The following is a 26,752-nucleotide window of genomic DNA, read 5'->3' on the forward strand; positions in this document are numbered from 1 at the left end:
ACACAAGCCCAGTGTTATGTGACAGAACAGTACATTCTCCACTGCCAAACAAGAGGTCGGCTGTACCCTAAAGCCAGGGTAGCAGCCAGAGAAAAAACATTTCTGATGAAGCCAGGAACAACTTCACCCCTCATTACTACTTTCTTAACCTTAATAGGAAAGAGTTCCCAAGACTGTTAGCGTGTGACTGCATGGGTCACCTAAGGATACCCAAGCACTCCACTCATTGCACCCTGGGGTGCAATGTGGGCTCAGGCACATCTCAGGAGAGGGAAAGAAAAGTGTAAAGGGTTCCTGTGGCAGTCCAGGTGCAGAAGTGACACTGCTGCCAGCCAGCCCGTGCTCTGTCAGCTCAGCCCAGCTACAAGCCCTGCCATTTCCTAAACTTTCCCCTCCACAGCAACAGCTCTGCAAGTTTCTTTTTTGAGTCCCAGTGGCTCCAATACGGAAAACATACAAAAATGACTGTATTTTTGCATTTGCTAACACTCTGTCATTGCAGGTTATGCCAGGAACAATTTTCCCTTATCAACACTGCCACACTCCCCAGAGAGCGCCATTTCTTTGCTAACTTTCTGTCATCTCCTCTGGGCCAGTTTTGACATACTAGCCACCAAGGATGGCCACTAGTTTGACACCTTTGGGCTCTCCTGCTAAGCCATACTCAGGCCTCTTCTCTATGACTACTGTACCACAGAGGAGCAGGGGCCACACATTGGCCTCAGTGGTCCTGCGACATAAAGGCTTCTCCGGGGATTTTATGCTGTGATAAGCCACAGCAAGATGTTACTTCAGTATATTGAAGGTCAAGGATATTGCTTTTCTTACATCAAATACGAAACTAAGCACCATTTGGGCCTGCTGCATCCTACACAGCCTGGTGATCATAGAATCATAAAATCAGTCAGGTTGGAAAAGACCTCTAAGATCACGTAGTCCAACCTTTAACCTAGTGCTGACAAGTCCATCACTAAACCATGCTACTAAGTTCTACATCTACACGTTTCTTGAAGACCTCCAGGGATGGTGACCCAACCACTTCCCTATGCAGCCTATTCCACTGCTACACAACTCCTTCAGTAAACAAATTTCTCCTAATATCCAACCTAAACCTTCTCTGGCACAACTCAAGGTCATCGTCTCGTCTTACCACTCGATGCTTGGGATAAGAGTCCGATCCCCACCTCAATTTTACCTTAAGGTAATTGTAAAGTACAGTAAGGTCTCCCCTGAGCCTCCTCTTCTCCAAACTAAAAACCCCCAGCTCCCTCAGCTGCTCCTCACAGGACTTGTGCTCCAGGCCCTTCACCAGCTTCGTAGCCCTTCTCTGGACATGCTCCAGGGCCTTGATGTCCTTCTTGTAGTGAGGGGCCCAAAGCTGAACACAGCACTAGAGATGCAGCCTCACCAGAGCAGAGTACAGGAGGACAATCACCTCCCTAGTCCTGCTGACCACTTGTATCTCTGATACAAGTCAGGATGCTGTTGGCCTTCTTGGCCACCTGGGCACACTGCCAACTCATGCTCATTAACCAGTCTCCTTAACAGGCCGAAGTCTGCCCTCTGGATGTCCAGGGTGGCAGTTCTGCTAACCCCCGTCCTTACTTTTCCAAGAGTCAAAAACTCTATTGTTATGATCACTGTGTCCAAGACGACCTCCAACCTTCACATCTCCCACAAGTCCTTACTTATTTATGACCAAAAGGTCCAGAGGGGCACCATCCCTAGTTGGCTCACTGTCAGGAAGTTATCTTCCACACACTCTAGAAACCTCCTAGGCCATTTCTTCTCTGTTGTGTTGTATTTCGAGCAGACATCTTGTAAGTTCAAGTCCCCCACAAGAACAAGGAATAGTGATTGCAAGACTTCTCCAAGCCGTTTGTAGAATATTTTGTCTGCCTCTTCAGCCTGGTTAGGCAGTCTATAACAGACACCCACAAGGACTTCTGCCTCCTTGGCCCTTGCCTCTGATTCTTACCCTGTTGTCACCATTATTAATCTCAAGACAATCCAAACATCCCCTAAGATGGTGGCTACCCCACCGTATCACCCTTCCCTCCTGAAGAGTTTGTAGCCATCCATTGCTTGATTATAGCCCGCATGTCATACCTAATTTTAAGTAATCTTGCAACAATTGTACAATTAAAATATAATATTCTATCCACAATGAAAATTTTAACACATTACTTCCATCTGGAATGTTTCCTGTGGCTTACAAGTACTACTTCAAAAGGAAACAGAAAGATGAAAGGGATAAAAATGTTCTCTATTCCTGCCTCTTTGTTGAGTGAAGCCATTCGGTGATCTGGCTGTATTGCATTTTTCTTCTGTTCTGCTGCAGAATTACACTGACCGCACCCCTGGACATGCACAAGAAATGGAGTTGACATCCAGTGGAAAGCAAACAGCAGCAGAGTCAGAATGTGAAGATGAAAAAGTTCATGGCAAGAAAAATTCTGCAAATTTTCTCCATTGAAGTGTCAAAACATGTTTGATGGGAATAAAACAATCCAACTTGGTGGCATGGCATTTCTCATTGTAATATATCACATAAAATTGGTATCTCAGGAAAGACCAATGCCATTTCATTTTGAAATTTTTCACGCAGTATTTCAAAATACTTCAAGCAGTATTTTCCATTCTGATTATCCTCCAAAAAAAAGATTTTTTAAAACATTCAATTTATTGGAAGTTGCAATTTTCACTGTTTTTTTTTTTTTCCTTCAGCAAAGTTGCCCTGCAAAACACGATGACCTGTTCTCATTAGCTCACTTCTCTTGCTGTTTGTGTAAGTCCATATAGCACTAGAAGAAAAAAAAAAGAATTATAAAACCTGGAAACCAGGTAAATTTTAAGAACTATGACTATGTGGCACTTGCAGTTATATTCACTATATTTTTGGAAATGACTAAAATTGAAATAGTCTTTTTTTTTTTTCTTTTTTTCTTTTTTAAACCAGACTGTAACATTATTTTAGTGACTAAAGGCAGGCATTCAATCACATGTGAAAGAGATGCCCATAATGACATACTTTGTTTGCATATCCAGATTACGGAAATTTTCAGGAACATCTTCAGGCTGGGTCTTATACATGTATCTGGTCTGAATGTTTAACTATGAGGGTTAAGGATGAACTGTCAAGTGGAAGTGATGCATACTGTTGCCTAATTAATTATTTTGCGGCACACCAAAAAAAAGGAAGTGATTGTTATCCTCCCTGCTTTTAAATGGGAAAGGTGAGAGAATGAATGCACTGACATGCTCAAAATCACAAAGGGAGCCTGAGGCAAAGGCAGGTTTTGAAGCTACAGTCCTCAGGGTCCTGCTCCAGTGACTCCACAGTAAGGCACATATGCCAGCTCTCAGCTCTAACATTTCCTAGAATATGCTTTTGAAAACACATGCTGATTCACATAGCTTTTTTTTTTTTTTTTGTGCCTCAGTGAGATTGAAAAAGCAAGATCACCCTCATTAAATTCTCAATAGTTTAATGGGCAATTGAGAGAACGCAGACTATAAAGTTATAAATACCATTGCAATTCAGAGCATTTTGAAAGAAATAAGGCTGAAAGATGAGAGAAAATTATAGTTCTCTTTGTCTTTCTCTGATCTCTGCAGATGGGCAGCAGTAAGAGCTCAGTGCAGACTAGCACAGAGATAAGTGGTCTAGCTCGTACTGGGGCTCTGGCACCAGCCTCTGCTGCTGCCCAGGGCCTCTGCTGAGGCGAGGAGGTTTAACCACATGCTCCCTCAGGAAAGGGACTGGCAGCAGGGTAACCCTCTAACAGAACTTTAGCAGACTTAGGAAATCACCTTGCAGCTGCACCAGACCCTGAATCTCCAGCCTTCTCACCTGTGCTGTTGCTGCTGTCCCTTTGCTGTTGATGCAAGGATTTAAGCTCACGATGGGCAACTCTTGGACTTCAGACTGGTGCGACTCCAAGCAACTCTGCCTTTGCCTGATCATCCCGGTCTGATATAGCAATTCCTTGGGAATCCTGTGGGAACAATGTGGAGATAAAAAAAAAATCATCCCTGCTCCCCCCAGGCATGTAGTGTACTCCCAGGGAGGCTCAGTGGGGTGAGGAGGGTGTTGTCATGCCAGTTCACATTCAGGAAATGAGAGGCAAGATCTACTTCAGCATCAAACCACTACAAGCAGTGCATGGCCAGGGACATTGCAGAAGCAGCACTCACAGATGGATGGTCAGCCTTTATAAGGGGAAAGAATAAATAACCGTGCAAGGCAAATAGAGAAGCAAGGAACAGACTGTGAGCAGGCTGAAGGTCAGCTTTCAGCTTACAGAAATGGGAAACTTCATAACAAACTGCTGCACAGTTCTGGCATTCCTTTTCAGTGCTGCTGCACAACGCCATGCACGGTGAAAAAAGCCAGAAGATGGCTATAAATCATTCTTACACTGAGACTCTGCACTCAGCCATTGCGCCAGCAGGTCCCTGGAGGTATCTCCAAAACTTGTGCACCCTTTCTGCTCCTCCTAGCAGCTACTAGGGTAATGGATGCAATGGTTCCTGGAGTACTTTGGTGACTAAAAGGGATCTGCACAATAGCAGCTGTGGAAGTGCACATAAAACAAAGCACTAGGGTATGAGTAAGGCAGAGTCACCTGAATACAGGTCATAAACTCCTAGCATGGACACTCTAATAACAAGGAGGTCTTGTGCCACGGAGAGCCATGGCTAAGACTGCTTATGGAAAGCAGGATCACAAATGAACTACGTCACACTGTGAATGAGCAGTGTTTAAAAAAATTCACAAATACACCAAATTTGCCATGCTCTGCTGTAAAGCCCAAGGGAGGAGGTGTCGGTGTCTCTGGGTAGGACGGAGACATGGAGACTGGAGGGGCAGAGAAAATGTCTCTGGCAGCAGGGACAGGGCATCCCCCTGGAAATGTGACATCCATACCGGAGTTCGGGGTAAACATTCTCCAGGTACCACTTGAAGCTATGGCACTTCAGTCTTTTCCGCAACTCCACTCTGCTCTGGATGCTGGGGAGAGAAAATACGGTGGAGTGACAATGGAGATTGTGAGAGTCAAACCCAAGGCACCAAAACCCAACAGATATGCACGGACAGCAAACACCAGACCATCAGCAGGGCTATTTCCTGCTGTCTTCTACATAAGCTTGGTCTGTTGCTTTAATCTCTGTGTCTTTTGGAGGTCTCACCTGTTAAAATCCCATGATTCGACATATTGCCAAATATTGATAACATTGCCATTTTAATGAGGAGTCTGGAGTTTAGGGGATGAAAAGGTTTGTGGAAAATCATAGACATTTAAAAATGATTAGTAACAAGTGTGTGCTATCTACTACATGTAATAAAATCAATTAATGGAAAAATTAATCAAAATTAATATATGCTATTATAAGTTACTCTTAGTTTAGAAGTACTACAGAAGGCCTTGATTCACAGGAGCACTTAAATACACCTTTAAATCACTAGAAATTAATCATATGGTGATATACTTCTTTCTTACATTAATCAGGGCTAAACTGCTTAGGTGTCATGCTGTATAGAGTGACATCTCCCTCCCTCTAGCTCCTCTTCGGGCCTGCCTCTACCTATGGAGCTGGTATGACCTCCAGTACCTTCCCTTTGCGTAATTTATCTTCTCTCCACCCTCATTCACATATTGAGCAGGACAGAGTTACTACTTCATCCCGCTCTGACAGATGGAAAGAGGATATGAATTCAGTGGAAACAGGTTAATCTCCAAGATTTCAATTTATTTATCCTGGAAATGGAAGAATAGCCAGAATGAATTTCATTTTGGCTTTGAACTCTGCTATGCTCCAAAGGAAACATTCTAAGGAAAGGAAGAGCATATGAAAATGAGAAAATAACACAAACACATAAAATCCACCTGACATGGGAGATATTTCTGACTGTTCAAATTATGAATAGAAAACTCCATCAATATTAAGCATTTGCTCCTTTCCAATAAAGCCTTACTAGGTCCAAAATCTGATGATTTTCATGACATTTAGCTGCCAGCAAGACCTGTGGACTCTTCCCTCAAATTCAGTTCTGGGACCAGAAGTACTTGTACTAACACTAAGAATAGGACATGGGCAGAGGAGGTTTCTGTTTCCCTCACCATGACTTGGTTTACTCATCAGGACAAAGTAGCATCACGTATAAACTCCCATTTTATATTGCTGTGCTTGTAGCTTCTGACTGCCATTAGCATTTAATTGAGCGTTATTGCAGAAGCAATGCAGGCAGGTTTCCACTGCAGGGTGACAGCACCACAAAAACCAACTGCAGCTGGCAGGACACGGGCACTTACTTTCCACAGGGTCTCCCCTGGGCTGCAGGACGGGCTGCATAGTAGTACTGCTTGAATTCATCCATCCACACCTCCGCCGTGCGCTTGGTGTTTCTGAAGGAGGCAACAAAAGGCAAATGAAGTAAAGGAAGCCTCTGAGGGGACACCCATACTTTCTAAAATGCATCAACTATTCCAGCTCCCTCTCCTTCCATCTTCCTTTGTCTTCACCCAAGCCACCTTTGAGCCTGTCCAGCCCTCAATATCAAATTCTTCCTCCTCCCCATTAGTCCAGGCACCAGACACAAGATGTCACAGCTTGGGCAGGGAATTCACTATCTTAAGCTCAGCTGGATGTTTTGCATCCACCACACTCAGAAGCGTGGCTTCTCTTAAGTGCCATCTCCCAGGCAGGCCAGGGTTTTATTTAGTGGATGGGATGGAGAACTGAAGAGCAGTGAAATATTTGCCAAAGACTAAAATCAAGTATTTCATTTGTTTCACTTCTGTAGGGGCTGCCCTGCTTTGCAACCCTGGATTTCACTGGGACAAATCTCTGCACAAGTTTATGAACCTCAGGAGATTTTCAGTTGACTTCAGATAGCTGTAGCTCTCCTTGCAAATTATTTCGTTTCTCAGTGCTAATCCTCCCATCTTTGTCTGGTCAGGGTAGTCCTGCCCAAGCCACTGCCTCCCAGAAGAGGATAATCCATGCATGAACCCAGCTTGATGCTGGATCCTGAACTGTGTCTCACACTAAGGAAGTGTGAGGCAGTTTGGAAAAAAAATAAATCATTATCTGGCAGAAAAGGGGATATATTTTTTGTTAACATCTCTGTTACAGAGATACTATGGAGCATCAGGTTTACAGAAACTGCTTCTCCACCCCGTCTATATACTATATTAAATTTAAGCCTGAGAGATACCGTAAGGTTAATCAAAACCCAGCTCCTAATACCTAGGATAAGTTTCTCCAGACTGCTTTTCAATCCCTTGCCAATTTGTAGAGCTTCCCGTGCTCTAAGTGCTCTTTTTCAAGAGATGCGTAAGTCACAGTAAGTAAGTGTCTATGTCTGGATATAGCCTTCTCCAAAGTTGAGGGCATTTCAGACTGCCTTCCTGTTCTTGGGTTTATGGGAATAATGGGAATAAATGCCAAGGCTTACACCTGGGTGTTGATTCAGGCCTACGTAAAGCCCACATCCCAGTCTTTTTTGCAGGATCCTTATTTCACTATTAAAAGCAAGAGCCTCCTGTGGTGACTCTCAGATTTGTGCCCTCCTCCTTGATGCCAGCAACACTCTGTGCCCCTCTACACCATCCTTTTGAAGTGTCTTCAGTGACCCAGCTGGAGGGTTCCCCTCCTGGCCCCCACACTGTGTGGCTGGATGTGTTGTGTTAGGTATAACCGAGAGGTGTAATTTACACTTTCTTGTTTCACTGTCACATGCAAAGCATGAGGAAGCTGCAGAGAGCCCAAGACAGTGGCAGCCCTGCTGCAAGCCCCTAGGCCCTCACAAATTCTGTTGGCTCACTGAAACACCAGGAAATTCTCTCTAAAAGGAACACCTGGTGTGTGAACACATACAAATGCAGTTTATCTGGGAAACGACCCTGCATCAAGTGCCCCCAGTGTCTTCCTCTGTCATTTACTTAAAAGATAACTTTCAGCCTAGCACTCAAAAAAAGGAGAAAATCCTTCCTGACTTTACCAACTGCTCCCATCATCCTTTCCCCTACCTCACCTGCTTTTTTCCAGGATCTTGGCCCATTTCAGCCACTCACTGCAGTACCCATTTTGGTCCGTGTTCCTGGGTGTAAGGTCAGTTCCCTTTCAGCTGGGATATCCTGGCAGCTCCCAGTGCCCTCCAGTGAGGTGCAGCCCATCACCAGTCCTGCTCAGGCACTCTGCCCAAAGGCACCAGGAACCATATTTTCTGGTTCTGCTAAGTCCCACTCAGCCCCAAGCTAAGGCTACTGCATACTGATAAACACAGTTGGCATCCTGACTTCAGGGCATTACAAACGTTTTCTTATACCCATAGCATCTAAAACATTTGTTGTTGCTGTAGCTAGGGCTCAGGGAGCTAAAGGGCTTGTCCCTTTATTTCTGTGGTGATGAAAGGAACCACATTAAGTATTCTACCTCTGTCATACTCCTGACACTGTAGAAATCCTAAGGGAGACAGTTGTACTGGCTTGCTTTGGCTCAGGAAATTCATACCCATGGATATGTCACAATTTTTCAACCAAACTTTCCTACTCGCCTCCCTGCAAGCAGCTTGTTTTGCTTCACAAAAACAACGAACACTCAGCAAATCCAGAACACCCACTTGATGTATGTATTGGCGTTCCCCTCTGGAAAGACATAGGGATGTTTCTTCCGGAAGACATGTCCAACACGGCTGCAGGGGATGATTTCCAGGCTACCTCCACACATCCACACACGGAAAGAGATTTCTACAAGAGAGGCAGCTTCAGCATGTTGTATTTCTGTCCTACAGCAGGCTGGATCCCAGTATTACCTCTCATTTCATCCTCTGCCACATTAAACCAGGGTAAATGAATTACTAGAGGGGCACAACTCCTGTCAAAGTGCATTTCAGAGCTTCTTGTGATCTGTTTAAAGTTCACACACTTTAAACCTGTCTATAGCATGGCAGACCCTATCATACTGGTGAGTGAGACACTGATTAAGTCCCTTTACACGCAGTCCTGCTCACAGCACAGAACCACCCATGCGGCTTTTTAATCATTTCTGCACTGGCCACTTTAGAGCTGTTTCCCTACAAGGGGCTGCCAAGTTCACCAAGAGAGGCCATGAGCTCTGCTTTTTGATGATGGCAGCAGTCGTTATCTTTATGAAACTTTATGAACCTTTCTGTCCCCTCGAGCAGGACAACACGCCTGCAGCACAATCCACAATTGACACCAGGGCTCCTGGCAGGGAGCTGGATGAAATCACCAGCTCTGAGGTGGTACAGGCAGGGAGAGCAGCTGCTCTAAGGGGTCTGTCTGGTCCCAGCAGCTGTGAAGATATGAATCTGCAGCTGTATCATCAGACAGTCGTGTTTAGACAGAACCAGCATGGAGAAGAAATGAAATAAAAAGGAAAGGCTTCTGCAGCTCTGCGCATCCTGTTTTATGATCTGTTGGCAGCACAGATCTGTATGTCTCTACTCCAAAACCACCAATTCCCTTTCACTGCTCTATCACATTTAACTGCAAGAGTCAGGCAAAACACCCATTGTCTTTGCCAGCTTGTGCCCCATGCACTGGCAGAAGGGGCCAGAGAAGGCTGGGGTGGGAAAGTATTGCAGGGAGGAAAAGTGTTTCTTTCCAGAATCTCCTTTCCTTCTTCCCCTGCTGTGCTTACAGGCAAAAGCTGCCACAGCCCCATCACTTCTCTAAGTGCTGGGTATGACCAGCATGGATATTGCTTTGTACTTTCCTCTCTGCTGGTATTTCTGCTCGGGCAGGGAGAGAAGCTGTGATACACTACAACTGACCCGCACCTGATCCTAAAGAAAAGGTGAGCTGGGGTGATTTCTGTGTGTTGTGAGCTGGTGCTTGGAGGCAGGGGATGCTAAGGAGCCTGAGCTCCCTGAGTCAGACATCACACTCCCTGCAGGTCCTGCTCCAGCCCCAGCAGAGGCAATTAAAGCACAGGTTTCAGCAGGGAAGGCTGACCCAGGGACCCATCCATAGGAGCACACAAAAAAGGTCTCCAGACAGAGCTAAACACATCGGGAGGAAGAGAACCCAAGCACCAAAGGCACAGCATGGGGCCAGCTGACTACAAGGGATGTCTCCTTGTGGGTGGCCTTTTGCAAGCCACCCCAGGAGAGATAGGAGCAGTGTGAGCATGCTGATCAACCTGGCCTCTTGCTGATAGCTCTTCTTACATGCAGGCAGCTCTTCTTGCTTTAGATCCAGTGCTGCTGTGCAATTTCTCTCTGTTCTGTCAGAGACCTTTCAAGAAGCTTTTATGAAATAGAGTGGTGCAGCATCTCCCTGTGCGCTCAGCCAAGCCTGGCCTCCAGCCTCCACAGAGCAGTCTAGGGCAAGGAACCACTTCTGAGAAGGTGTCAGATCTGGGAGGGTTTGAGATAGAGATGCCTGGAGGATCTCCATAGGATTGAGATGCCTGCAGGGCAGGCTGCTCTGGGCCTATTCATGTCTCAGGAGCAGCCTGTGCTGGCTGCTGTTAGAGAGCAACAAGCAGAGATGGACAGGGGGTCAGAGGCTACATGTCTTCATTTCTAGTTGCCTTCTTACATGCTTTCTTTGGGCCCTTGGCTCAGCAGAGGAGGCAGGAAGGCTGCAGAGCCTGCTTGGTTTCCTCAGTGGAGCAGATGCTTTGGGTCAGACTGGTGGCTAGACACCCACCACAAAGAGAAAGCATGAGGGAGAGCAATCCAACTGAGCAATGATACACAAATAAATAAAGCATGCTGGAGGAAAAAGGAGTGTGAAGCAAACAAGAGTGCCAGGCAGTGGATGGGTTACTGCAAAGTGGCAGCGTCTGTTCCTTTGGATGGCTGACAGCACTGCTATGTGTTAAGAAACAAGATTTTGCCTTCCTTGCTAGCCACAGTCCCCAGAGGTACGAACTATTAGAGCCAGATTTGGATCTGCCTCCCTGCCATCAAGTGTCACCTCCTCCTTTCAGAGGCAGTCTATTGCTCTGACGTGCAGCATCACTGCAGCTTCAGAGAGAACAGCCCAGCCTGATCCAGCTCTGCTTGACTTGGGGGACAAGGGACAGACTGCTACCTCTTTCATCTGCCCCATCAAGTTTGCGTGCAGAAGCGTTCCTAATGCCCGTCTGCCCTGTGATAACAGGCACGGGTGACTTAGTTTAGGTAGACTCTTAATCTTTTTTCCTACACCCGATGTTGTGGGGGAGAGCCTGGCAGCCCTCAGCTGGCCAGCAACAGAGGATAAGAAGCCCTGATACCTTGCCATCAGTCTGCAACATGCCAATGGAGCTACCGATGCAGGTACTCTGCAAATTCAGGAAGGCATTGAAGCCTCAACTCATGGCTTTGAAGCATTATCATTAGACATCAGACGTCATGCCTTTGCTTTATCCTTGAGAAAAAATAAGATGAGGAAGGAGCAGGACGGTATGTGCGGTGCGCTCTCGTCTGTTGGTAACACTAAAGATGAAAACTCTGCTGCTCAGGGCATTCCCCTACAGAACACCAAAGTAGCGTGGAAGTCAGGGGGTCCTAAGCACCAGCCCCTGCTCAATTCCCACCTGTCATGGCTGCAGAACTCTTACTCACCTGAGACTGCAAGTTGTGAACGTAACTGAGGGAAAACTTTGCAGAGCGCTTGAAGCCAAGTCCAAATTGGCATCGTATCCACCTGGCACAACTCAGGAAAAAAAAACAACACCACAAGGGTACAAGGAAGAAGGGTGACTCACCAAAGTTCTCCCCACCCCAGATGTCCATGGCGTTGTCGTACTTCCCCAGGTGGTTGAACCAGGCTTTGTTGATCACAAACAGCCCCCCGGCAATGATGGGCGTCCTGCGGGGTTGGGGAGGTAAGAGGGGGGGACACACTCATCCAAATACTGCTGCAGCACCTGCTTGTGCAGAAGAAACTCCTCCCTTCACCACTTCTTCCATCATCGGGACATTATCCGTGTATCTCCCTCTTACCAAACAAGGACAACATGTCTCAAAAAGCATCTAAACCTTTCTTTCTGCTGCCTTGGTATTTTGCTGTCAATCATAAATTGCCTGGCACTTAATGACTGGCTAATGCACCCGTCAGCATAACTCCTACAAGCCCAAAGTTCACAGCCCTGATTGTAGGCTTCAGCATCGAAAATGCACTTAACGCTTGGGGGTTATTCGCATGATGGTACTCACACAGGCTTTTTTTTGCCTGGAGCCAGCCTATTAAGAGCACCATTCTGTGGAGGAGGAGAGGGCAGAGCCAATACAGACGGGCTTTTTAAAAGTGATCACTAGCTGTGTGATCTTTATTTCAAAACAGGGCTATTTTTCATTCCTTGAATTAGGTAAGAAAAGCTGCACCGAGGTGGCACTTGGGGGAGGGGAGGGCAGACCCAGAGGACAGCCACTGAAAGCTCATGTTAACGCCAGCATCCTCAGGACAAGCAGGGTTTTGCTCTCCTGTAAGCTTCCTGGGACCCTGAGCACCCCAGCACTGGGCCTCCTCCATGCCATCCATCCCAGCACTTCGTGGCTGGGGATACAGGCACCAGGGCTCAGCTTGAGACAAGCTGCCTGTCCTGCCCCATGTTCCTTAGGTGCCTCTTTTCCCCTCCAGACTTACTTAATGGGTTTGGTAGGATCAAGTCGTTTGGCTTTCTGCTCTGGGGAAAGCTGCTCCCATTTGAAATGAAGGCTCCAATCAAAACCTAAAACCAAAGTAGAGAAGTACCATGGGGAAATAAGAAATGGGTATGAATTGGGAGGAAATGTAATCCCTCAGGCTACAGAATCCTCGTTGGATGAAATATCTTCTCCACTTTTAAATGACTCAGGCCAACGGAGATAAAACTCTTGGGAGACAAGTCAAATGACTAATGCATTTCATACTGCATATGAAAGAGAAACAGCACATCGCATTACCATTGCAAAGCCAAGCACTCCAAAAACAGGGAAAGTCAGAATTAAAGTTGCAGATAAAACCTTACCCTTGTAAGGTTTCCTTGTCTCCCCCCCATGCACACAGATAGACTCTCATGGATACTGCACGCTACAAATAGCACAGGCACACTAATAAACTCTAGAGTTATGTGCACTATTTGATGTCTGGACATCCCCAATCTCCTCAGCAGCCAGGCTTTCAGTGCTGCAAAGGGTGGCTTTGACACAACCCTATATCCTAATCGGTTGCTTTTCCCATTGTAGCAAACACCAGTCCTCACGCCACACTTGTCTATCTCTAAGCCAGCCTTAAAAGAGCCCAGGGAGCACTAAGGAGTGCTAACACCCTTTTTGCAAGGCAGCTGGAGCCAGCAGTGCAGTGCGGAGACACTAGCACCTTGGGCTGGTGCACGCTCACACTACAGGATGGGGCCCATGGTGCTCACTCACCACCTCTGAGGTCGGAGGAAGCCGCCACATAAGCAAAAGTGTCCAAGTTGATGATGTCAATGACGGGGCTGACCACCCGGGTTGGATCCTGGAAAGCAGAAACAGAACGACCCATGACTCCAGCTCACACCATTCAGCAACTGACCAAGGGATGGCTCAAACTCCTGGATCCATCAAGCGGGGGAATTTCCATGTTGTTTGTGCTTCTCATGGACAAGTGCCCATCGCTGTCTCCTCCTCTGCTGTCACATCAGTTCAGCCCAGGAATTAACAGAAGCAGCACCAATGGGCAGACGAGCCCAGGGCCATGACACCAAGAGAGGCAGGACAGTTGAACACCTGGGTGAAGGACCATGCACTCCTGGACCAAACTTGCTTCCCCTCCTGACTCTTGCTTTACCCACAGAATCCCCCCTCCTTGGATTAGGTGTATGCTCAGCGCCCAACTTGGCAGCAAAACCTCAGCTGGATGCAAGCCTCTGTCTGCCTTCTACACATTCATCAGGGTATTCCCCTTTCACCTCCCTTAAATGCATTTAATAGAATATCAAAACTCAAACAACAAACAGGCGTTTGAAATGACAGAGTGAAAACATGTCTGGTTAAGTACTGCCACCACATTTTCAATACACAAATTAGGGGGGATACAGTTATAGTTTAGCCAAAGGTGTGAAAGGGTTAAAACAAAAAGAGCCAAGTTGTTTTAAATAGTTGGTGGTGATTTGATTAACATCTTGTTATGGGCAAAGGGATTATACAAACAATTATGAACAAAAACAGGAGGAAGAGACTCTGACAGCTTTTGCTGGTCTCTTATCTCCCTTTTCCTTTTCAAAAATCCCAAACTCCAATTATAGCTCAAACTTCAAGATTTCACCCTCGCAGATGAAATCTTTTTTCACAGGCACGGGGAGAAAAGCATCTGAGTGCATACAGTCTTCCTCTCCCGCTCTGAAATGGTTTTGTTTCAGAAATTCCTCCTAACAAAAAAGTACTTGAGCGCAGCTAGAGGAAGCAGCAATTGAATGCCACAAGCTGTGCTGGGGAGCTGGACGAGAGCTCAGGTTTTCCAAATAAGCATTACAAAACCTTGGTATTTCTGTAATTTTCTAGTGAGTCAGGAACCTCATCACAGCCCTACTCGAGTCAAACAACCCACCAAAACAGCAAGGTCTGCTGTACCCACGCACTGCGTCCAGAAACTCCACCCCAGTGAGGAGCCACTCGTAGCCAACAGCGATGAGACCTTCAAGGCATTTGGTGATGCCCTCTCCAGCCACGTGCCAACACAGATCCTGGTGCCAAAGGGTGGTCCCTACCCCAGTGAGGACACTCTGTCCATCTTGCTGGTTCCTGACCAACACACATCTCAGCCAAAAAAATAAAAAATTTAGCTGCCCCCTCTATCCCAGGACAGCACCAAATTGTGGGGGGCTGGAAGTGGGAGGTCACCATCCACTGCTTCATCCCACCAGCATTAGCACATGCAATTTTGGGGCAAGCTCATTGATTCATGACATAAAACCACCGTACACTCCATTAGACTTTTAGAATGTTATTCAGTCAAAATGTGACATTAATGGCTTTAGATATATTTGTTCCCTAAGTAAAAACAAAACAGCATGTGCCCACACACTCACAAACACGTTTTTGCAAAACAGGCACCATTGCTGTGGCTCCTTTGGACACGCACCATCCTGGGCACAGCTCCGTGGACCCGCACAGTGGGCACACACCTCTCCATCACCCTACCCTTTCACTCTCGGTCTTTCTCTCTCTCTCGCACAGCCTGAAGGTGGCAGCAGTAACATTTCTTACAGCTCATTGATCAAAATTTTAACCCCGACAGAAAGGATAGGTACAGTGGGGCTGGGCAGGAGGAAACTAAGTACCTGCTGCCCCCGTCCTGCTGCATTTGCAAGCAGTTAAACATCAAACGAGCAGGACCAAAAGGAAGCAAAGTGCATTTTCAGAAACACTTCCTGAGCTGCCTCTCAGATCCACAATGCCATCACTGCTGCCACAATGCATCAAAACTTCCGTAGGGATTCTGCACGTGGCGTCCACATTCAGCCACCCCACAGGCACTGAATGTGGGGCACATTCCCAGAGCTGTGTCAGCAAGCAGCTCTGCCTGCTTTCGAGTGGGGTTTCACAGCTCACATTCTCGTAATTCCACAGGAGCTGCAACTGATAACACAGAAATACTACCTTCATGACATTACTGTTTAAAGGCAGCACCGTGGGCCAACCTTCAGGCCAAGGCTGGGACCTCTCTGGTGCTCTGGGTGCCAGCAGCACCAACTGCCCTTGCCCACCAAGAGGTCCTAACCTGGTGCTGCCTAGGTTTCTCCAGAACCCAATGCCTTGGCTTCTTTCCTTGCTTTACCTCTTTGCTCCTCAGCTGCCCCTATTTCAACATAATTCACCAGTTCTAAAATTAGTGAGTGACAAATACCAGCAGTCAGGAGCAAGAAGTGGAGTAGCAGTGGGGGAGTGAGGTAGAGCAAAGGGAACGTGCATCCACACCGGGCACCCTCTGCCATCCCCCCAGGTCACCAGCACAGGACTCCAGCTAACTCAAGTGACAAGGCACTGCTGAGAGCCTCCGTGCACATGTCAGGCCAGCATTTACACCAGTGAAAGGTGAGTGTCATTGTCTGCTCTGAAATCAGCAGAATTTAAATCCTATTAAATCAATTTATTAGTGGTTAATTTGCATGAAATTAAATTCGGCCCCTATTCAAGGAGGCATCACTCCTTTAAATCATCAGCACTGAGCATTTTATATAAGCCTAATTAAAAAGTCTGCTGGAGCACTGCCCGGTTATTCCCCTTTCAATGCTCAGTTCATGCTTGCCAAGTTACAGCCCTACTGCCCCAGGAGACACTTTGTCCCACTGGACCACACTCTCTCCCACTTGCCTGCTGGGTGGAAGACCTGAAAAAGACACTTTGCACCCCAAAAGATCATCACTTTCTTATGCAGATGCCTGCGTGCGGTTGGTCACCCAACGGTGGTGATGGCTGTTGGGACGAAAGAGGGGATGAACATCAGCAGCACATCCCCTAAGGGAGCACTCACCTCTTTAATCCGCTGCAGAAGTGGAAGCAGCCAGTCCTTATTCACCTCACAGTGACTGTCTAGGAAGGTCAGGACTCCTGCTTGTGCCACATCTGCCCCTTGGATTCGGGACCGGATCAGACCTGCTCCAGGAAACACCCCGTCAGCTGCCACCCAGGTGTCTCGGTAATATTCCCCTGCAGCTTTTCAGGGGCTCCTTGCACACCCCATGGGCTTTGACCAACATAAATCCCATTCAGATAAAACATGGTTCAGGTTCATCACCTCCTTCCCAGCACTGCAAGCCATGCCAACTGTTTTCCAAGGTCACCAAAGCAAATAAATGGCTCTACCTAGATTAATGATTTATGGCACCTCTGCCAACCCTTAATTTATGTAATTATTTCCTCTGTTACCTTCTGGGGCAAAAACAGGACTCAAAATGCTTACTCTTGCAGGTAATAAATCTAACATAGATGCAACATGTTAGATGCTAGCAGCATTCACAGTGCCCCCAGAAGACAGAAGGGAACCTAAACACATTTCACCTGCCCATCACCACATACGCTTGCATGGGGTGAAGCCAGTTCCTCACTAAGACCACGACTTCCAGTGCCCCCAGTCCCCAAATGGAATCCCAACAGCTCTTAGCAGAGAGTTGAGGTTGGAAGCATTTGGGGCCAGAGTTACACCTTTCTTGGCCTGCCAGCTTGGGCACTGCCGACCTGCAGCTCAACAGGAACATATTTTCTACCAAGCAAAGGCAGTTGGGTCTCTAGGTGCTAAGACCCTGCTTGGCTCATCAGGGCCCTGGAGGTAAATGTAGGGTTCTTAGGAGCTGGGGAGGGACTGCTACAGGAGTTGGAGAGAGAAAAATGAACAAAGACTGAGGTCATAGGAAATTGATTATTGTCCCATGGACTTCAGCAAGATCACTGCTCCTAAAGATGTTCTGTGGGAAACCATCGATTTATACAAGAGTCAACTGGCTTTCCATCACTCCAGCCTGCGTCCAATTCTCAAGTGAACTGCAATGTAAGGAGGCAGTCCACTGGACACACAGGAGGACACACAGGATGCTCAAGGGAAGAAGAATGAAGAAGAAACAGAGGTAACACAAGATAGCAGCAAATAGAAAGAGATATAAGGGTGGCAAGAAGCACACCATGCAGAAGGAGAGCCATCATGCAGAAGGAGGTCACTGACTTTCATATCAAAATTTCCTAAAGTGCTGTCTCCCCAGCCCAGCACACGCCCTGATGCATGACTTTGTTTTTCAGTATGGGAAAACTTTTTCTGGTTTTGTTTAATAATACTCTAATACTCTAAAGCAGGACTTGAAAATACCCATTCAGTCTATAGGGCTGAATGGGAAAATGTCTTAAAAGTTTGCAAGCAGTAGCCCAATAGGGTGTGTGTGTATATATATATATATATATAAAGCCCGTCTTAATCTTTAAAATATAATTAATTGCATTAAAAAAAAAAAAAATCTGAGTAGCAGCAAGAGCAATTCTCATTTCTTTCATTAGAGCAAACATATTTAAAAAGAAAACCTAAGGCTTTGTTTTGCCCATTCTAATTTTACGGCTTATAAACTACAGCTGAGCTGCCTTGGCTGTATTAATAGACCCAACTTTTTGGGGGAGAGAGGGAAGAATCCATTTAAGTTCCCAGCCCTCTATCACATCCCCCTTTATCTGTACTTTACCAGTGCTTTATTTATCGGTGCACTCCACCCACAGGAACCACTGGCCCCCTCCCTGCCACCCACTCCATCACTCTCACACCTCCCAAAATCCGTGTTCCCCACCACCCATATGGGCCCAGGGCACCTGGCTCTTACCTTCACGCTGTCTGTTCCGCAGGCATTTCACCTTGGGCAGCTTGGCCAACAAGCGGCAGTCGTCAGCTTTGGAAGCACAGAGGAAATCCATGTCACCTGGCAGCACTCAGGCAGCCACAGAAATAGTCCAGGGAAAAATTTGCAGTGGGGAGGAGACCCTGCTGTGGGGTGACCAGTTAGGTGGTGCACGGTGGTCTTAGCCCTCAGCTTATCAGGACAGACAGAGCAGCAGTAAATCACAAAAGTGGTGTAAACCCAGGGCATTTACACCAGGGATAGTTGAATTGCACTATAAAGTCAGTGCTGAAGAGTTCTGTTCTTTTGCACTTCAATGCAAATGACAATTTGGGGTAACTGCAGAGCATCATAAGCCTGTGGTGGGGCAGGAGGCTCCTGAGGTGGCCTGCATCAACCCTCCCAGCCTGACTTTCCCTCAGCAAGTAGGAGGAGGACAGAGCACAAGCTGGGCTGGATGCATTGGCAAGAACATCCAACACAGCCCCTTTTCCTCCATGTGCCCATCCTACCACCTCCTCAGCCTCAAGTGCATGTGCCTCTGCCCCAATCCCCCCTTCCAGTCCCTGCCTGCACATGCTCTTCTGAACATATTCATCCTGGTTCAGCAATCTTTGCTTATAGACACATCATCATTCAGTATTTCCCCACAACTTATATGTGGAGCTGAGGTTATCTGTGCGCACCAGAGGAGTAAAGGTGGCAGAAGTTTGCTACATATACATGACGGAAAGTTGCTGGGAACGGCAGGAACCTGTGAGCTTGTGCCATCTGTGTGCAGAACAACTGCATCCCAGTGAATAAAAGGTCAAAAAGTTGGGCTTGATGATCCTTGTGGGTCCCCTCCAACTCAGGATACTCTAAGGGGCTGACAGATGTGAGAAAAGAGACACCACTGGGACTGAGATAAAAGCACCAATTGCTTGGAGTGCGTTGCAGGGAAAAGCTGACCATATGTTTACACCATATTATGCAAATGTATGTATTTTATGTAAATGTATGCAGAATATATTCCAGGAGGCTCAGACTATCACAAGAAAGAAGGGGCCAGATGTAAGACAGCTGAGAACTGCTGATTTTGAGCAGCCAAGAGTTCCCAGACTTGCCTCGCCTGGCCTCCAGTGCACTGGAATGGCTCTGAAGCCCACTGCAATCACTGCAACCCCCTTTCCTGGTTTTGGTGACTCCCAATCCAGGCAGCAATGCCAGAGAGGCATGCTGTGAAATCTGTCCCTAACATCCTCCAAGGCGGTGTCTATTTACAATATCCAAGAGCAAGGTGTACATATACTTCTTTTCTTAAAAAATAAAATAATAAATAAATAAATAAATAAAATGTGGCGTGTTTTTCACATTTCCTAGTAAATATCTACATTTTGCAGCTCTTTGAAATGTGAGTGCCATGGACCACTCGGTCTAGGTGTAGTTTTTTATTCTTTTTATGCCTAAGACAGAATTTTTGAGCACTTACTCTCTGCACCCACGTCTTCCACTAGCTCATTGTGCCAGGTAAGATCTTTAGCTGGGGACAACCAAGGCCATTCCCTGAGAGCCCTCAGGGCTTCAGCTATGGACTTCTGCTGAAGATTGGACCTATTGATTTCACTTGAGTCATCCTATCAACCAGGAGAAAGTGGCAGGAGGATGTGGGCTGTGTCACATACAGTGCTGTAGATGATGCATTTCAGAAATTGGCAACTGATGCAGGAATTCCTATTCCACTCCTGTTTACATTTGTGGAAACCAATGAGTGCTTCTGGTTAACACAGAAAGGATCACTTACGATCATCGCTGAAGTCATCCACCAGTATGATTTCATGGATGAGGTGCACTGGGGTGCGGTTCAGCACACTAAAGAACAAAGAGAAAATCTGTGACAGTGCTTGACCAACTCAAGAACCCAGCAAACAGGGTTAGAAAAGCCTGGGAACCAATCACTGCAAAAGCACGACCAGACTTGTATTTCCATAAAGGATATATGAGAGAAGACCAAGAAAACAGTGTTGTTCACCCCCCATATCCAGCAGTGGCCAGGTATCAGCTCTTCGCAGCCTGACCCAAGAGCTGAGCACCTGATATTCTAGGGAAAGAGGCGAGATTCACCCTTACCACGTTTGTGAGCAAAAGCAGAGCAGCCCATAAAGCCTGGAGGAAGAGGCTTCAGCAATCTGTACGGTGCACAAAGTTTCCTTTCCATCACCCTTCCACCTCTCCTGGGGCTAATGACATGGTGTCCGCTGCCAGCGGGGCCAACACAGAGAAAATTACTCAGCTAAAACCCATCATTACAAAGCTCACAGCTGTGTCAGGACAACTGTTTTTATCAGTGAGCTGATTGTGCTTCCAGGGCTGCAGAGAGGATAAGAGCAGGTTGTAGCCTGCCTATTTGATAAAATAAAGAGGCTGGATGACATGGTCCACAGCTCCCCCCAGGGGTACAGCCACCGGGAAACGTGGCTGAAAGCTACAATCTCCTCTTAATTACAACACCAAGGTGGTCCTCTGTATTATTGAAGCAGCTGGACCTGTTCTTTCCCTCTTGCACACAGCACAGAGGTCAGCAGAACCACATGTAGATATGGATAATCCTGCCCCACCAGAGGGTCAAGGCTAACTTCTTGAAGCAGAACCCTCAGGGCTCGGCTCAGCTGTCCTGGTGCTGTCCCCTCCCAGCTTCTCATGCACCCCCAGCCTCCTCACTGGCAGGGCACTGTGAGAAGCTGACAAGTCCTTGGCTTAGCTCAGCAAGAACTAAAACATCAGCGAGTTACCAACATTATTTTTCTCCTAAATCCAAAACACAGCACCAGATCAGCCACTATCAAGAAAATTAACCCTATCTGAGATGAAACCAAGATGATCTCCACCTCCTATTCCAACACATTTGCATCACGCTCTGTCGTAACAGTCCTTCAGGGCAGGAGAGATGGTGTGTGGTATTGGATTGTTGTATGCTGAAGCCAGCTCTGGTTTCGTCACTGCTTTATTTGTCCAGTCCTATCACTGCTGCATTTTGCTTGGTTCCATAAAGTTTCCTTCTTCATTAGTTTGGATGACTTTTACTGTAAGACCACTGATATAGCAGTGATGGCATACAGCACTGTATAGGTGTACCGATACAGGAATTGCCACCATAAAATTCAGTTCATGGGCTATTCTCACCCCAAATCAAATCCCCTTGAGATACACATCAGATTTCCCCATCCTTCTAAATTACCCATCAAGTGCACCCAGGTCCATGACAGCAGATTTTAGGAGGAAATTATTCCCTCAGAAGGTGATGATGAACTGGAAAGGTTGCCCAGACAGGTTGTAGATGCCCCATCCCTGGAGTTGTTCAAGGCCAGGCTGGATGAGGCCCTGAGCAGCCTGCTCTAGTGGAAGGTGTCCCTGCCCATGGCAGCGGGGTTGGAACTGAATCTTCAAGATCCCTTCCAACCTAAGCCATTCTGTGATTCTATGACCCCTAAAATGCAGAAAATGTTTTCAGCATGTTTACAGCATTTCTGACACTCTCTGACAGAAGGCCAGCATTTTTCAGTCATCACCTGGAATACTAGTTGCATTGCAGAAGTGACTTGTGGGCAGTGATCCTCAGGAACCCGTTAATTCTCTCCATCGCAACGTACTGAGATTTGTTAGGGGAAAAATAGGAGAGTGCAAAGAAGCAAGAGCGCAAAGGGGAGAGAGCCCAAGAGAGTGAGAAGGGGGAGGTTAAGAAAGAAAAAAGGAGAGGGGGACAGAAAGAAAGAGAAGGAGAGAAAGAGAGAGATGAATCCTTTGGGAGTATAATAGAGGATTGCAGGGGCCAAGGGTCCCAATTATCAGGATCAGAATGAGAGCAAGAATTAAAAATGCTCACCAAAATCAACTGCTTCAACAACCCAGAATGCCTAATTATGTAGAAAGTGAGACATCACACCAAGAATAATCATAATGAGCTTTGATTACACTGTGGCTTTTGCATTTCATTCGCTCAAATACCCACCGTGCTTTTTGAAATTCAAGAGTTCTCTTATGTTAACATCAAAAGGTAAAAGTGCTTATGGGGCTGTATACTTAGTAACCATGAGAGATGATTAGCAAAATAAAAAAGTCCAAGGCTTAAGCAAAAAAAAAAAAAAAGTCAGCCCAAAGTGCTAATTATAGAGTTTCTGAGCAACACCTGGCTTGTTTTTGCTCCTTTAATCAGACTCGTTTCAGCTATGACACAGGCCCTACACAATGCCAACACGCTGCCAGGAGGTGCATGGCTTTGTTATCTCCTTGTCTCAGGAGGGCCAGGATAGAGGCAAGGTGGCGGCACGTGGATAAGGAGCAAGGTGCTGGTGGCACAGGACATCATTCCTTCTTCTTTCAAGTGCTGGGAAAATGGAGGTGTGGTATTCTACCTGCTAATTAAGGATCTGAATATTTGATGCAGTGCTCACAGTCCTCGCATAAGGACTTTTGCCAAAGTATGTGCATTGGTTTGCCAGTATGAGGGAAATAATTAAGCCTCCCTATTCCTGCTCCACAGCCTCCAGTTGCAAATCGGAGCCATAAATAGATGAATAAATAGATTTGCTCAGCAGAGGAGATGGGACTGTAACCTGTGGAGAGGTCCCACCACATTTCTTGGCAATGTTTGCAGCTGATGGGGTTCAGCTCTTCCACTGCCACTCAGGGGGAGATCGGTGTGCTGGAGGCTCAGCATTTCCCTCAGAGGGGAACAACAGGACTGTGGAAAGGTACAAGGGGGAAAGAGAGAGAAGGAGGAAAAGAAATTTCATTCATTATTCCACACAGCCCGCTAGTTTTTCTCAGTAGCTTGAATGACACACACTACTCATCAACAAAATGCTGCAAATGTTTGCAGTGTGACTGGTGTGAGGGTTGCCTCAGAGGCCACATACCAGTGTCCCTGCCTCATGGGGCAGAGCACTTGCTTACCAAGAGCCAAGGACAACTGCAGAGCCTGCAGCTGCATCTGAGCTTTCAGGCTCTCAAGCCTGGAACAGCAACATCCCTCCTGCTCAGTTTCTCTTTACACATGGTCCTGTGAGAAGTGCTCCCTTAGCAGGACTGGTGCCCCGTCTCCCTTTGGTTTAGACAAGCCCAGCAATCTCCCTTTGCACCATTTCTTGCTCCTGCAACTGAGGTTAATAGACAGTATTCATTCTGCAGCAAGGTTGGAAAACATAACTTGCTGAGGAAATCAGATTTGTAACCCAAAATTCTTCTGCTGTCCACAGACAAATCACCTGTTTCTCAGCCCATCCACCTCCCACCTGGGTTATACTATGAATGCACCACGCTCTGCCCATGGAGACATACCGATGAGACTGGGGTAGGTGAGGGCCTCTTTAATTGTTGCTGTGCTCAGAGTGTTTTGAGATACTTGGTCACGAGCTGCTCCAAAAGGCACAAAATAGCGTCAGGAGGACACTGTTTTTACTGGCCAATGGACAATGATCCGTGTTATTACAGCCACCGTGGGATGGAGTTATCTGGAAGACCTCATTAAACAAAGCATTTGCTTCTGGCAGATCAGTCAGAAGGCACAGAAACTTAATGCACAGAGCCTGAAGAGGTGGATGAGCTCCAAGCTGGGTTCAAACACAGGCAGGGAGATGGCACTGCAAGTACAACCATGGCCAGAGAGGAGCAGGGCAGGAGCCACATCACCAGCAAGACTTGCCACCAAGGGCTGGTGGCCCTAGGGTTGGTGGGGTCAAAGCAAACCTCTGAGTGCTGCAACCAGGAGGAAAACATCAAACCCTGCTCCTGGGAGATCCCATCCAAACCACGGGGACCAGAAGAAGTAGGATCATTTCATAGAGGCTGGATCAGGGGAGTGTAGGATGGCAGCCATGGGAGAGGCAGGGAGGATCCAGGAATAAGGTCTAACATCTTCCATGTGGCAGCATCACTCCTGACCATATCTGTCAGGACAGTCAGGTGCCAAGATATAGGGAGAGATGTGACTAAAGTCTGTCTGTGCTTCACACATTATAAATACTCTAGAGGACTGTTCTTAGCTTTGCCTCACCATCCTTGTTACAGTGGTTTTTGGAAGATGACAACCCCATGCAGGGCACCATAAAGGTAAAAGAGAAGGTCCAGTGTGAAAGAGCTGGTACACAGCGCAAAGTGTCAGTGTTATTCCCACCCAAAATCCACATACCCTAGGACAGAGAAAGCAGTGATGGATAATTAAGCGTGAAGTGAATGAGATGGGATTGGGCAGGGAACCATAAAGCAAAGCAGGAATTCAATTTCAGGACTGTCCGACTCACTTGTGGCACTGGGTGTGCTCACCTGAGGAAGGATGCTGTTTCTGGAGGAGCATTGATTGAGGATGTGATGGCAAACAGGGCACAGCTGAAGCCTCCCCCTTGCCAGCAACCCAGTCTGACCAGTGCAGATGATGGCAGGGGCTCCCTGGGAATGTCATTGTTTAACTGACAACTATCCTGCAGGCTGGACTGCTTTTTACATTTCACCCAGCTAATTTTCCTCCCCAAGGGCAAACAAGAGCTGCCCCTGGGCATCTATGGAAGCTTGGATTCTATGGCCCGACTTGCTGCTAGCAAAGTCTTCACTACATGTGCACGAAACACACCTGCAAAACATTTATTACTGGCAGACAGCAGAGCTCACATCAGCTTTCAATAGAGGAAGCCAGCAGCCAAGACCTGGAGACAGGTCTCAAACAGGTCTCTTTGAAACCTCCCAAAGGTATGGTAAACTTCATTAAATCTTCCCACAAGAGAACTCTCATCAAAGCATACAGCAGGATTAAATGCTGGTTTTAAAAATGTGTGGTGAAAATGAAGTCTTTATTCTATCCACTACAGCAAAACCAGACAAGAACCCACTGACAAATGAAAGAATGGCCACATGCCCAAAGCACTCCAAAGCCAGAAGAGCAAAGAAACTATCACTGAAAATCTCATCTGCATGCGCTCCATTAGGGCTTCTCAATTAGCAAGCCTTTCTGGCATTTCATATGTCACTGGAGAAGCTCAAGCAGCAATACCAGAGCAGACATCTGCAAAATGACAGACCTCTCTAGACACCGGGGACAACACAGAGCCGAGCACTGGGACTCGGCTGAATTTAAAAGCTGTTACCCCAGGCTGTGTGTAATCTCTTGCCTTTACCCCAAGAGTGCCCACTTCTAGACCCTGAAAAGAGAGCACAGCTACTTGCTTTCTGAGCATCTCACTGTAAAACCTGCTTCTCAAAGACCAGATTGCACTCTAATTTCTCCTGGTAATTGTTTCAGATCATAGCTGGTTGATCCAGTCACTTTACTGCAGTGAGTGCAAACACGTTCTGCCTTTATTCACAAAAACCTCAAGTATGCTCACCCTTTCTAAAAGCAATTACCAATATGCTCCAACAGACAGGGAGCTCTCACCTCCGGATGGTCCTCAGCAGGGTAGACCTGGCCTCATTGTGGAAGGTGATGATGATGCTGGTGGGCGGCAGATCCTGGTGATAGCGCAGGGTCAAACACCTGGGGAGAGAAAGAGGAGAAGGGCATTCAGGTGCTGAAATTCAAGGTGGGAGCAGAGGTTAACACAAGCATTAACACAAGCCATTAATACCAGTTAAAAAATAATAATTCTGCATCTGCATGAATCTCTTTTGAAGGAGTCCAGACTTGTGTAAAGCAAGTCACTGAGGTTTAAAGCAGAAAAAAAAGTCATTATTAGGAAAGGATGAGAAAGGAGCCACTCAGCTTGCAACCCTTCTCTAACCATTGCTTCCCATCTGGCATGCTCTCGGGGGGCCATCAGGCTCCAACACTCACAGGCAGTGGGAACACATCCTTTGTGCAAAAGACGAGGCCTTCTTGCAGAAGATCAGCTCGTGAGCTTCACAGGGACTGGCGTTGTATCAAAAGTATTGGGTTATCATGATAAGTTTTTGTCCTCAAATTGAACCAGACATTTTGTAGATACGTGCTCCATCAGGACAGAAATAAATGCTCATAATAGTTTACTGTCATATTTGATTTATGCCAAGTACAGAATTGTGAAACTACAAACAGCACAGAGATAACAACTTAGAAAAAAAAACAACAGAGATCTCCAAAACCTTTTTTTTTTTTCTTTCCTGAACGCAAGTTTGCAGCTTTACTTTCCAGCATTCCTAGACACACATGCAGACTGGTCCAAGAGCTGTCAAAACTTGACAACTGAAGCTTTCCAACCTGGAGGTTTTGGCTTGTCTTCCTAGGTCACTGTCAGCCTTAAGATGACGTACCACTGGCAGGAGTGTGCCCCACACCCAGCCAAAGGAGGTCTCCATCACTGCAGTTGTGCTTGTTCAACAGGTTATATAATTCCAAAAATAATAATAAAAAAGACATCTTGAGTGAGACAAAATATCTGCAAGCTCACCCTAAATCAGCTGTCGTCCGTAGCACACTTCAGCTGAGCTTTGCCAACCCAAACTC

At 46.7% G+C, this 26,752-nt stretch overlaps 1 protein-coding gene across 2 annotated transcripts in view; it reads right to left on the bottom strand.

Annotated features, from left to right (window-relative positions):
* The window catches only part of GALNT14 (polypeptide N-acetylgalactosaminyltransferase 14), a 67,361-nt gene that overhangs the window by 4,334 nt on the left and 36,275 nt on the right, over window positions 1-26,752 (bottom strand). For both annotated transcript variants that reach the window (XM_027453652.3, XM_027453653.3), the window contains 11 exons: window positions 25,709-25,807; window positions 20,087-20,154; window positions 18,289-18,354; window positions 16,464-16,585; window positions 13,379-13,466; window positions 12,612-12,696; window positions 11,731-11,834; window positions 8,630-8,756; window positions 6,318-6,410; window positions 4,931-5,014; window positions 3,854-3,998 (listed from right to left, as the gene is read on the bottom strand). In XM_027453652.3, the coding sequence (XP_027309453.3) occupies window positions 3,854-3,998; window positions 4,931-5,014; window positions 6,318-6,410; window positions 8,630-8,756; window positions 11,731-11,834; window positions 12,612-12,696; window positions 13,379-13,466; window positions 16,464-16,585; window positions 18,289-18,354; window positions 20,087-20,154; window positions 25,709-25,807 (1,081 nt within the window). The remainder of the gene's footprint in view (window positions 1-3,853; window positions 3,999-4,930; window positions 5,015-6,317; window positions 6,411-8,629; window positions 8,757-11,730; window positions 11,835-12,611; window positions 12,697-13,378; window positions 13,467-16,463; window positions 16,586-18,288; window positions 18,355-20,086; window positions 20,155-25,708; window positions 25,808-26,752) is intronic.

The sequence above is a fragment of the Anas platyrhynchos genome, chromosome 3 (assembly GCF_047663525.1).
Source record: "Anas platyrhynchos isolate ZD024472 breed Pekin duck chromosome 3, IASCAAS_PekinDuck_T2T, whole genome shotgun sequence".
Classification (NCBI taxonomy): domain Eukaryota; kingdom Metazoa; phylum Chordata; class Aves; order Anseriformes; family Anatidae; genus Anas; species Anas platyrhynchos.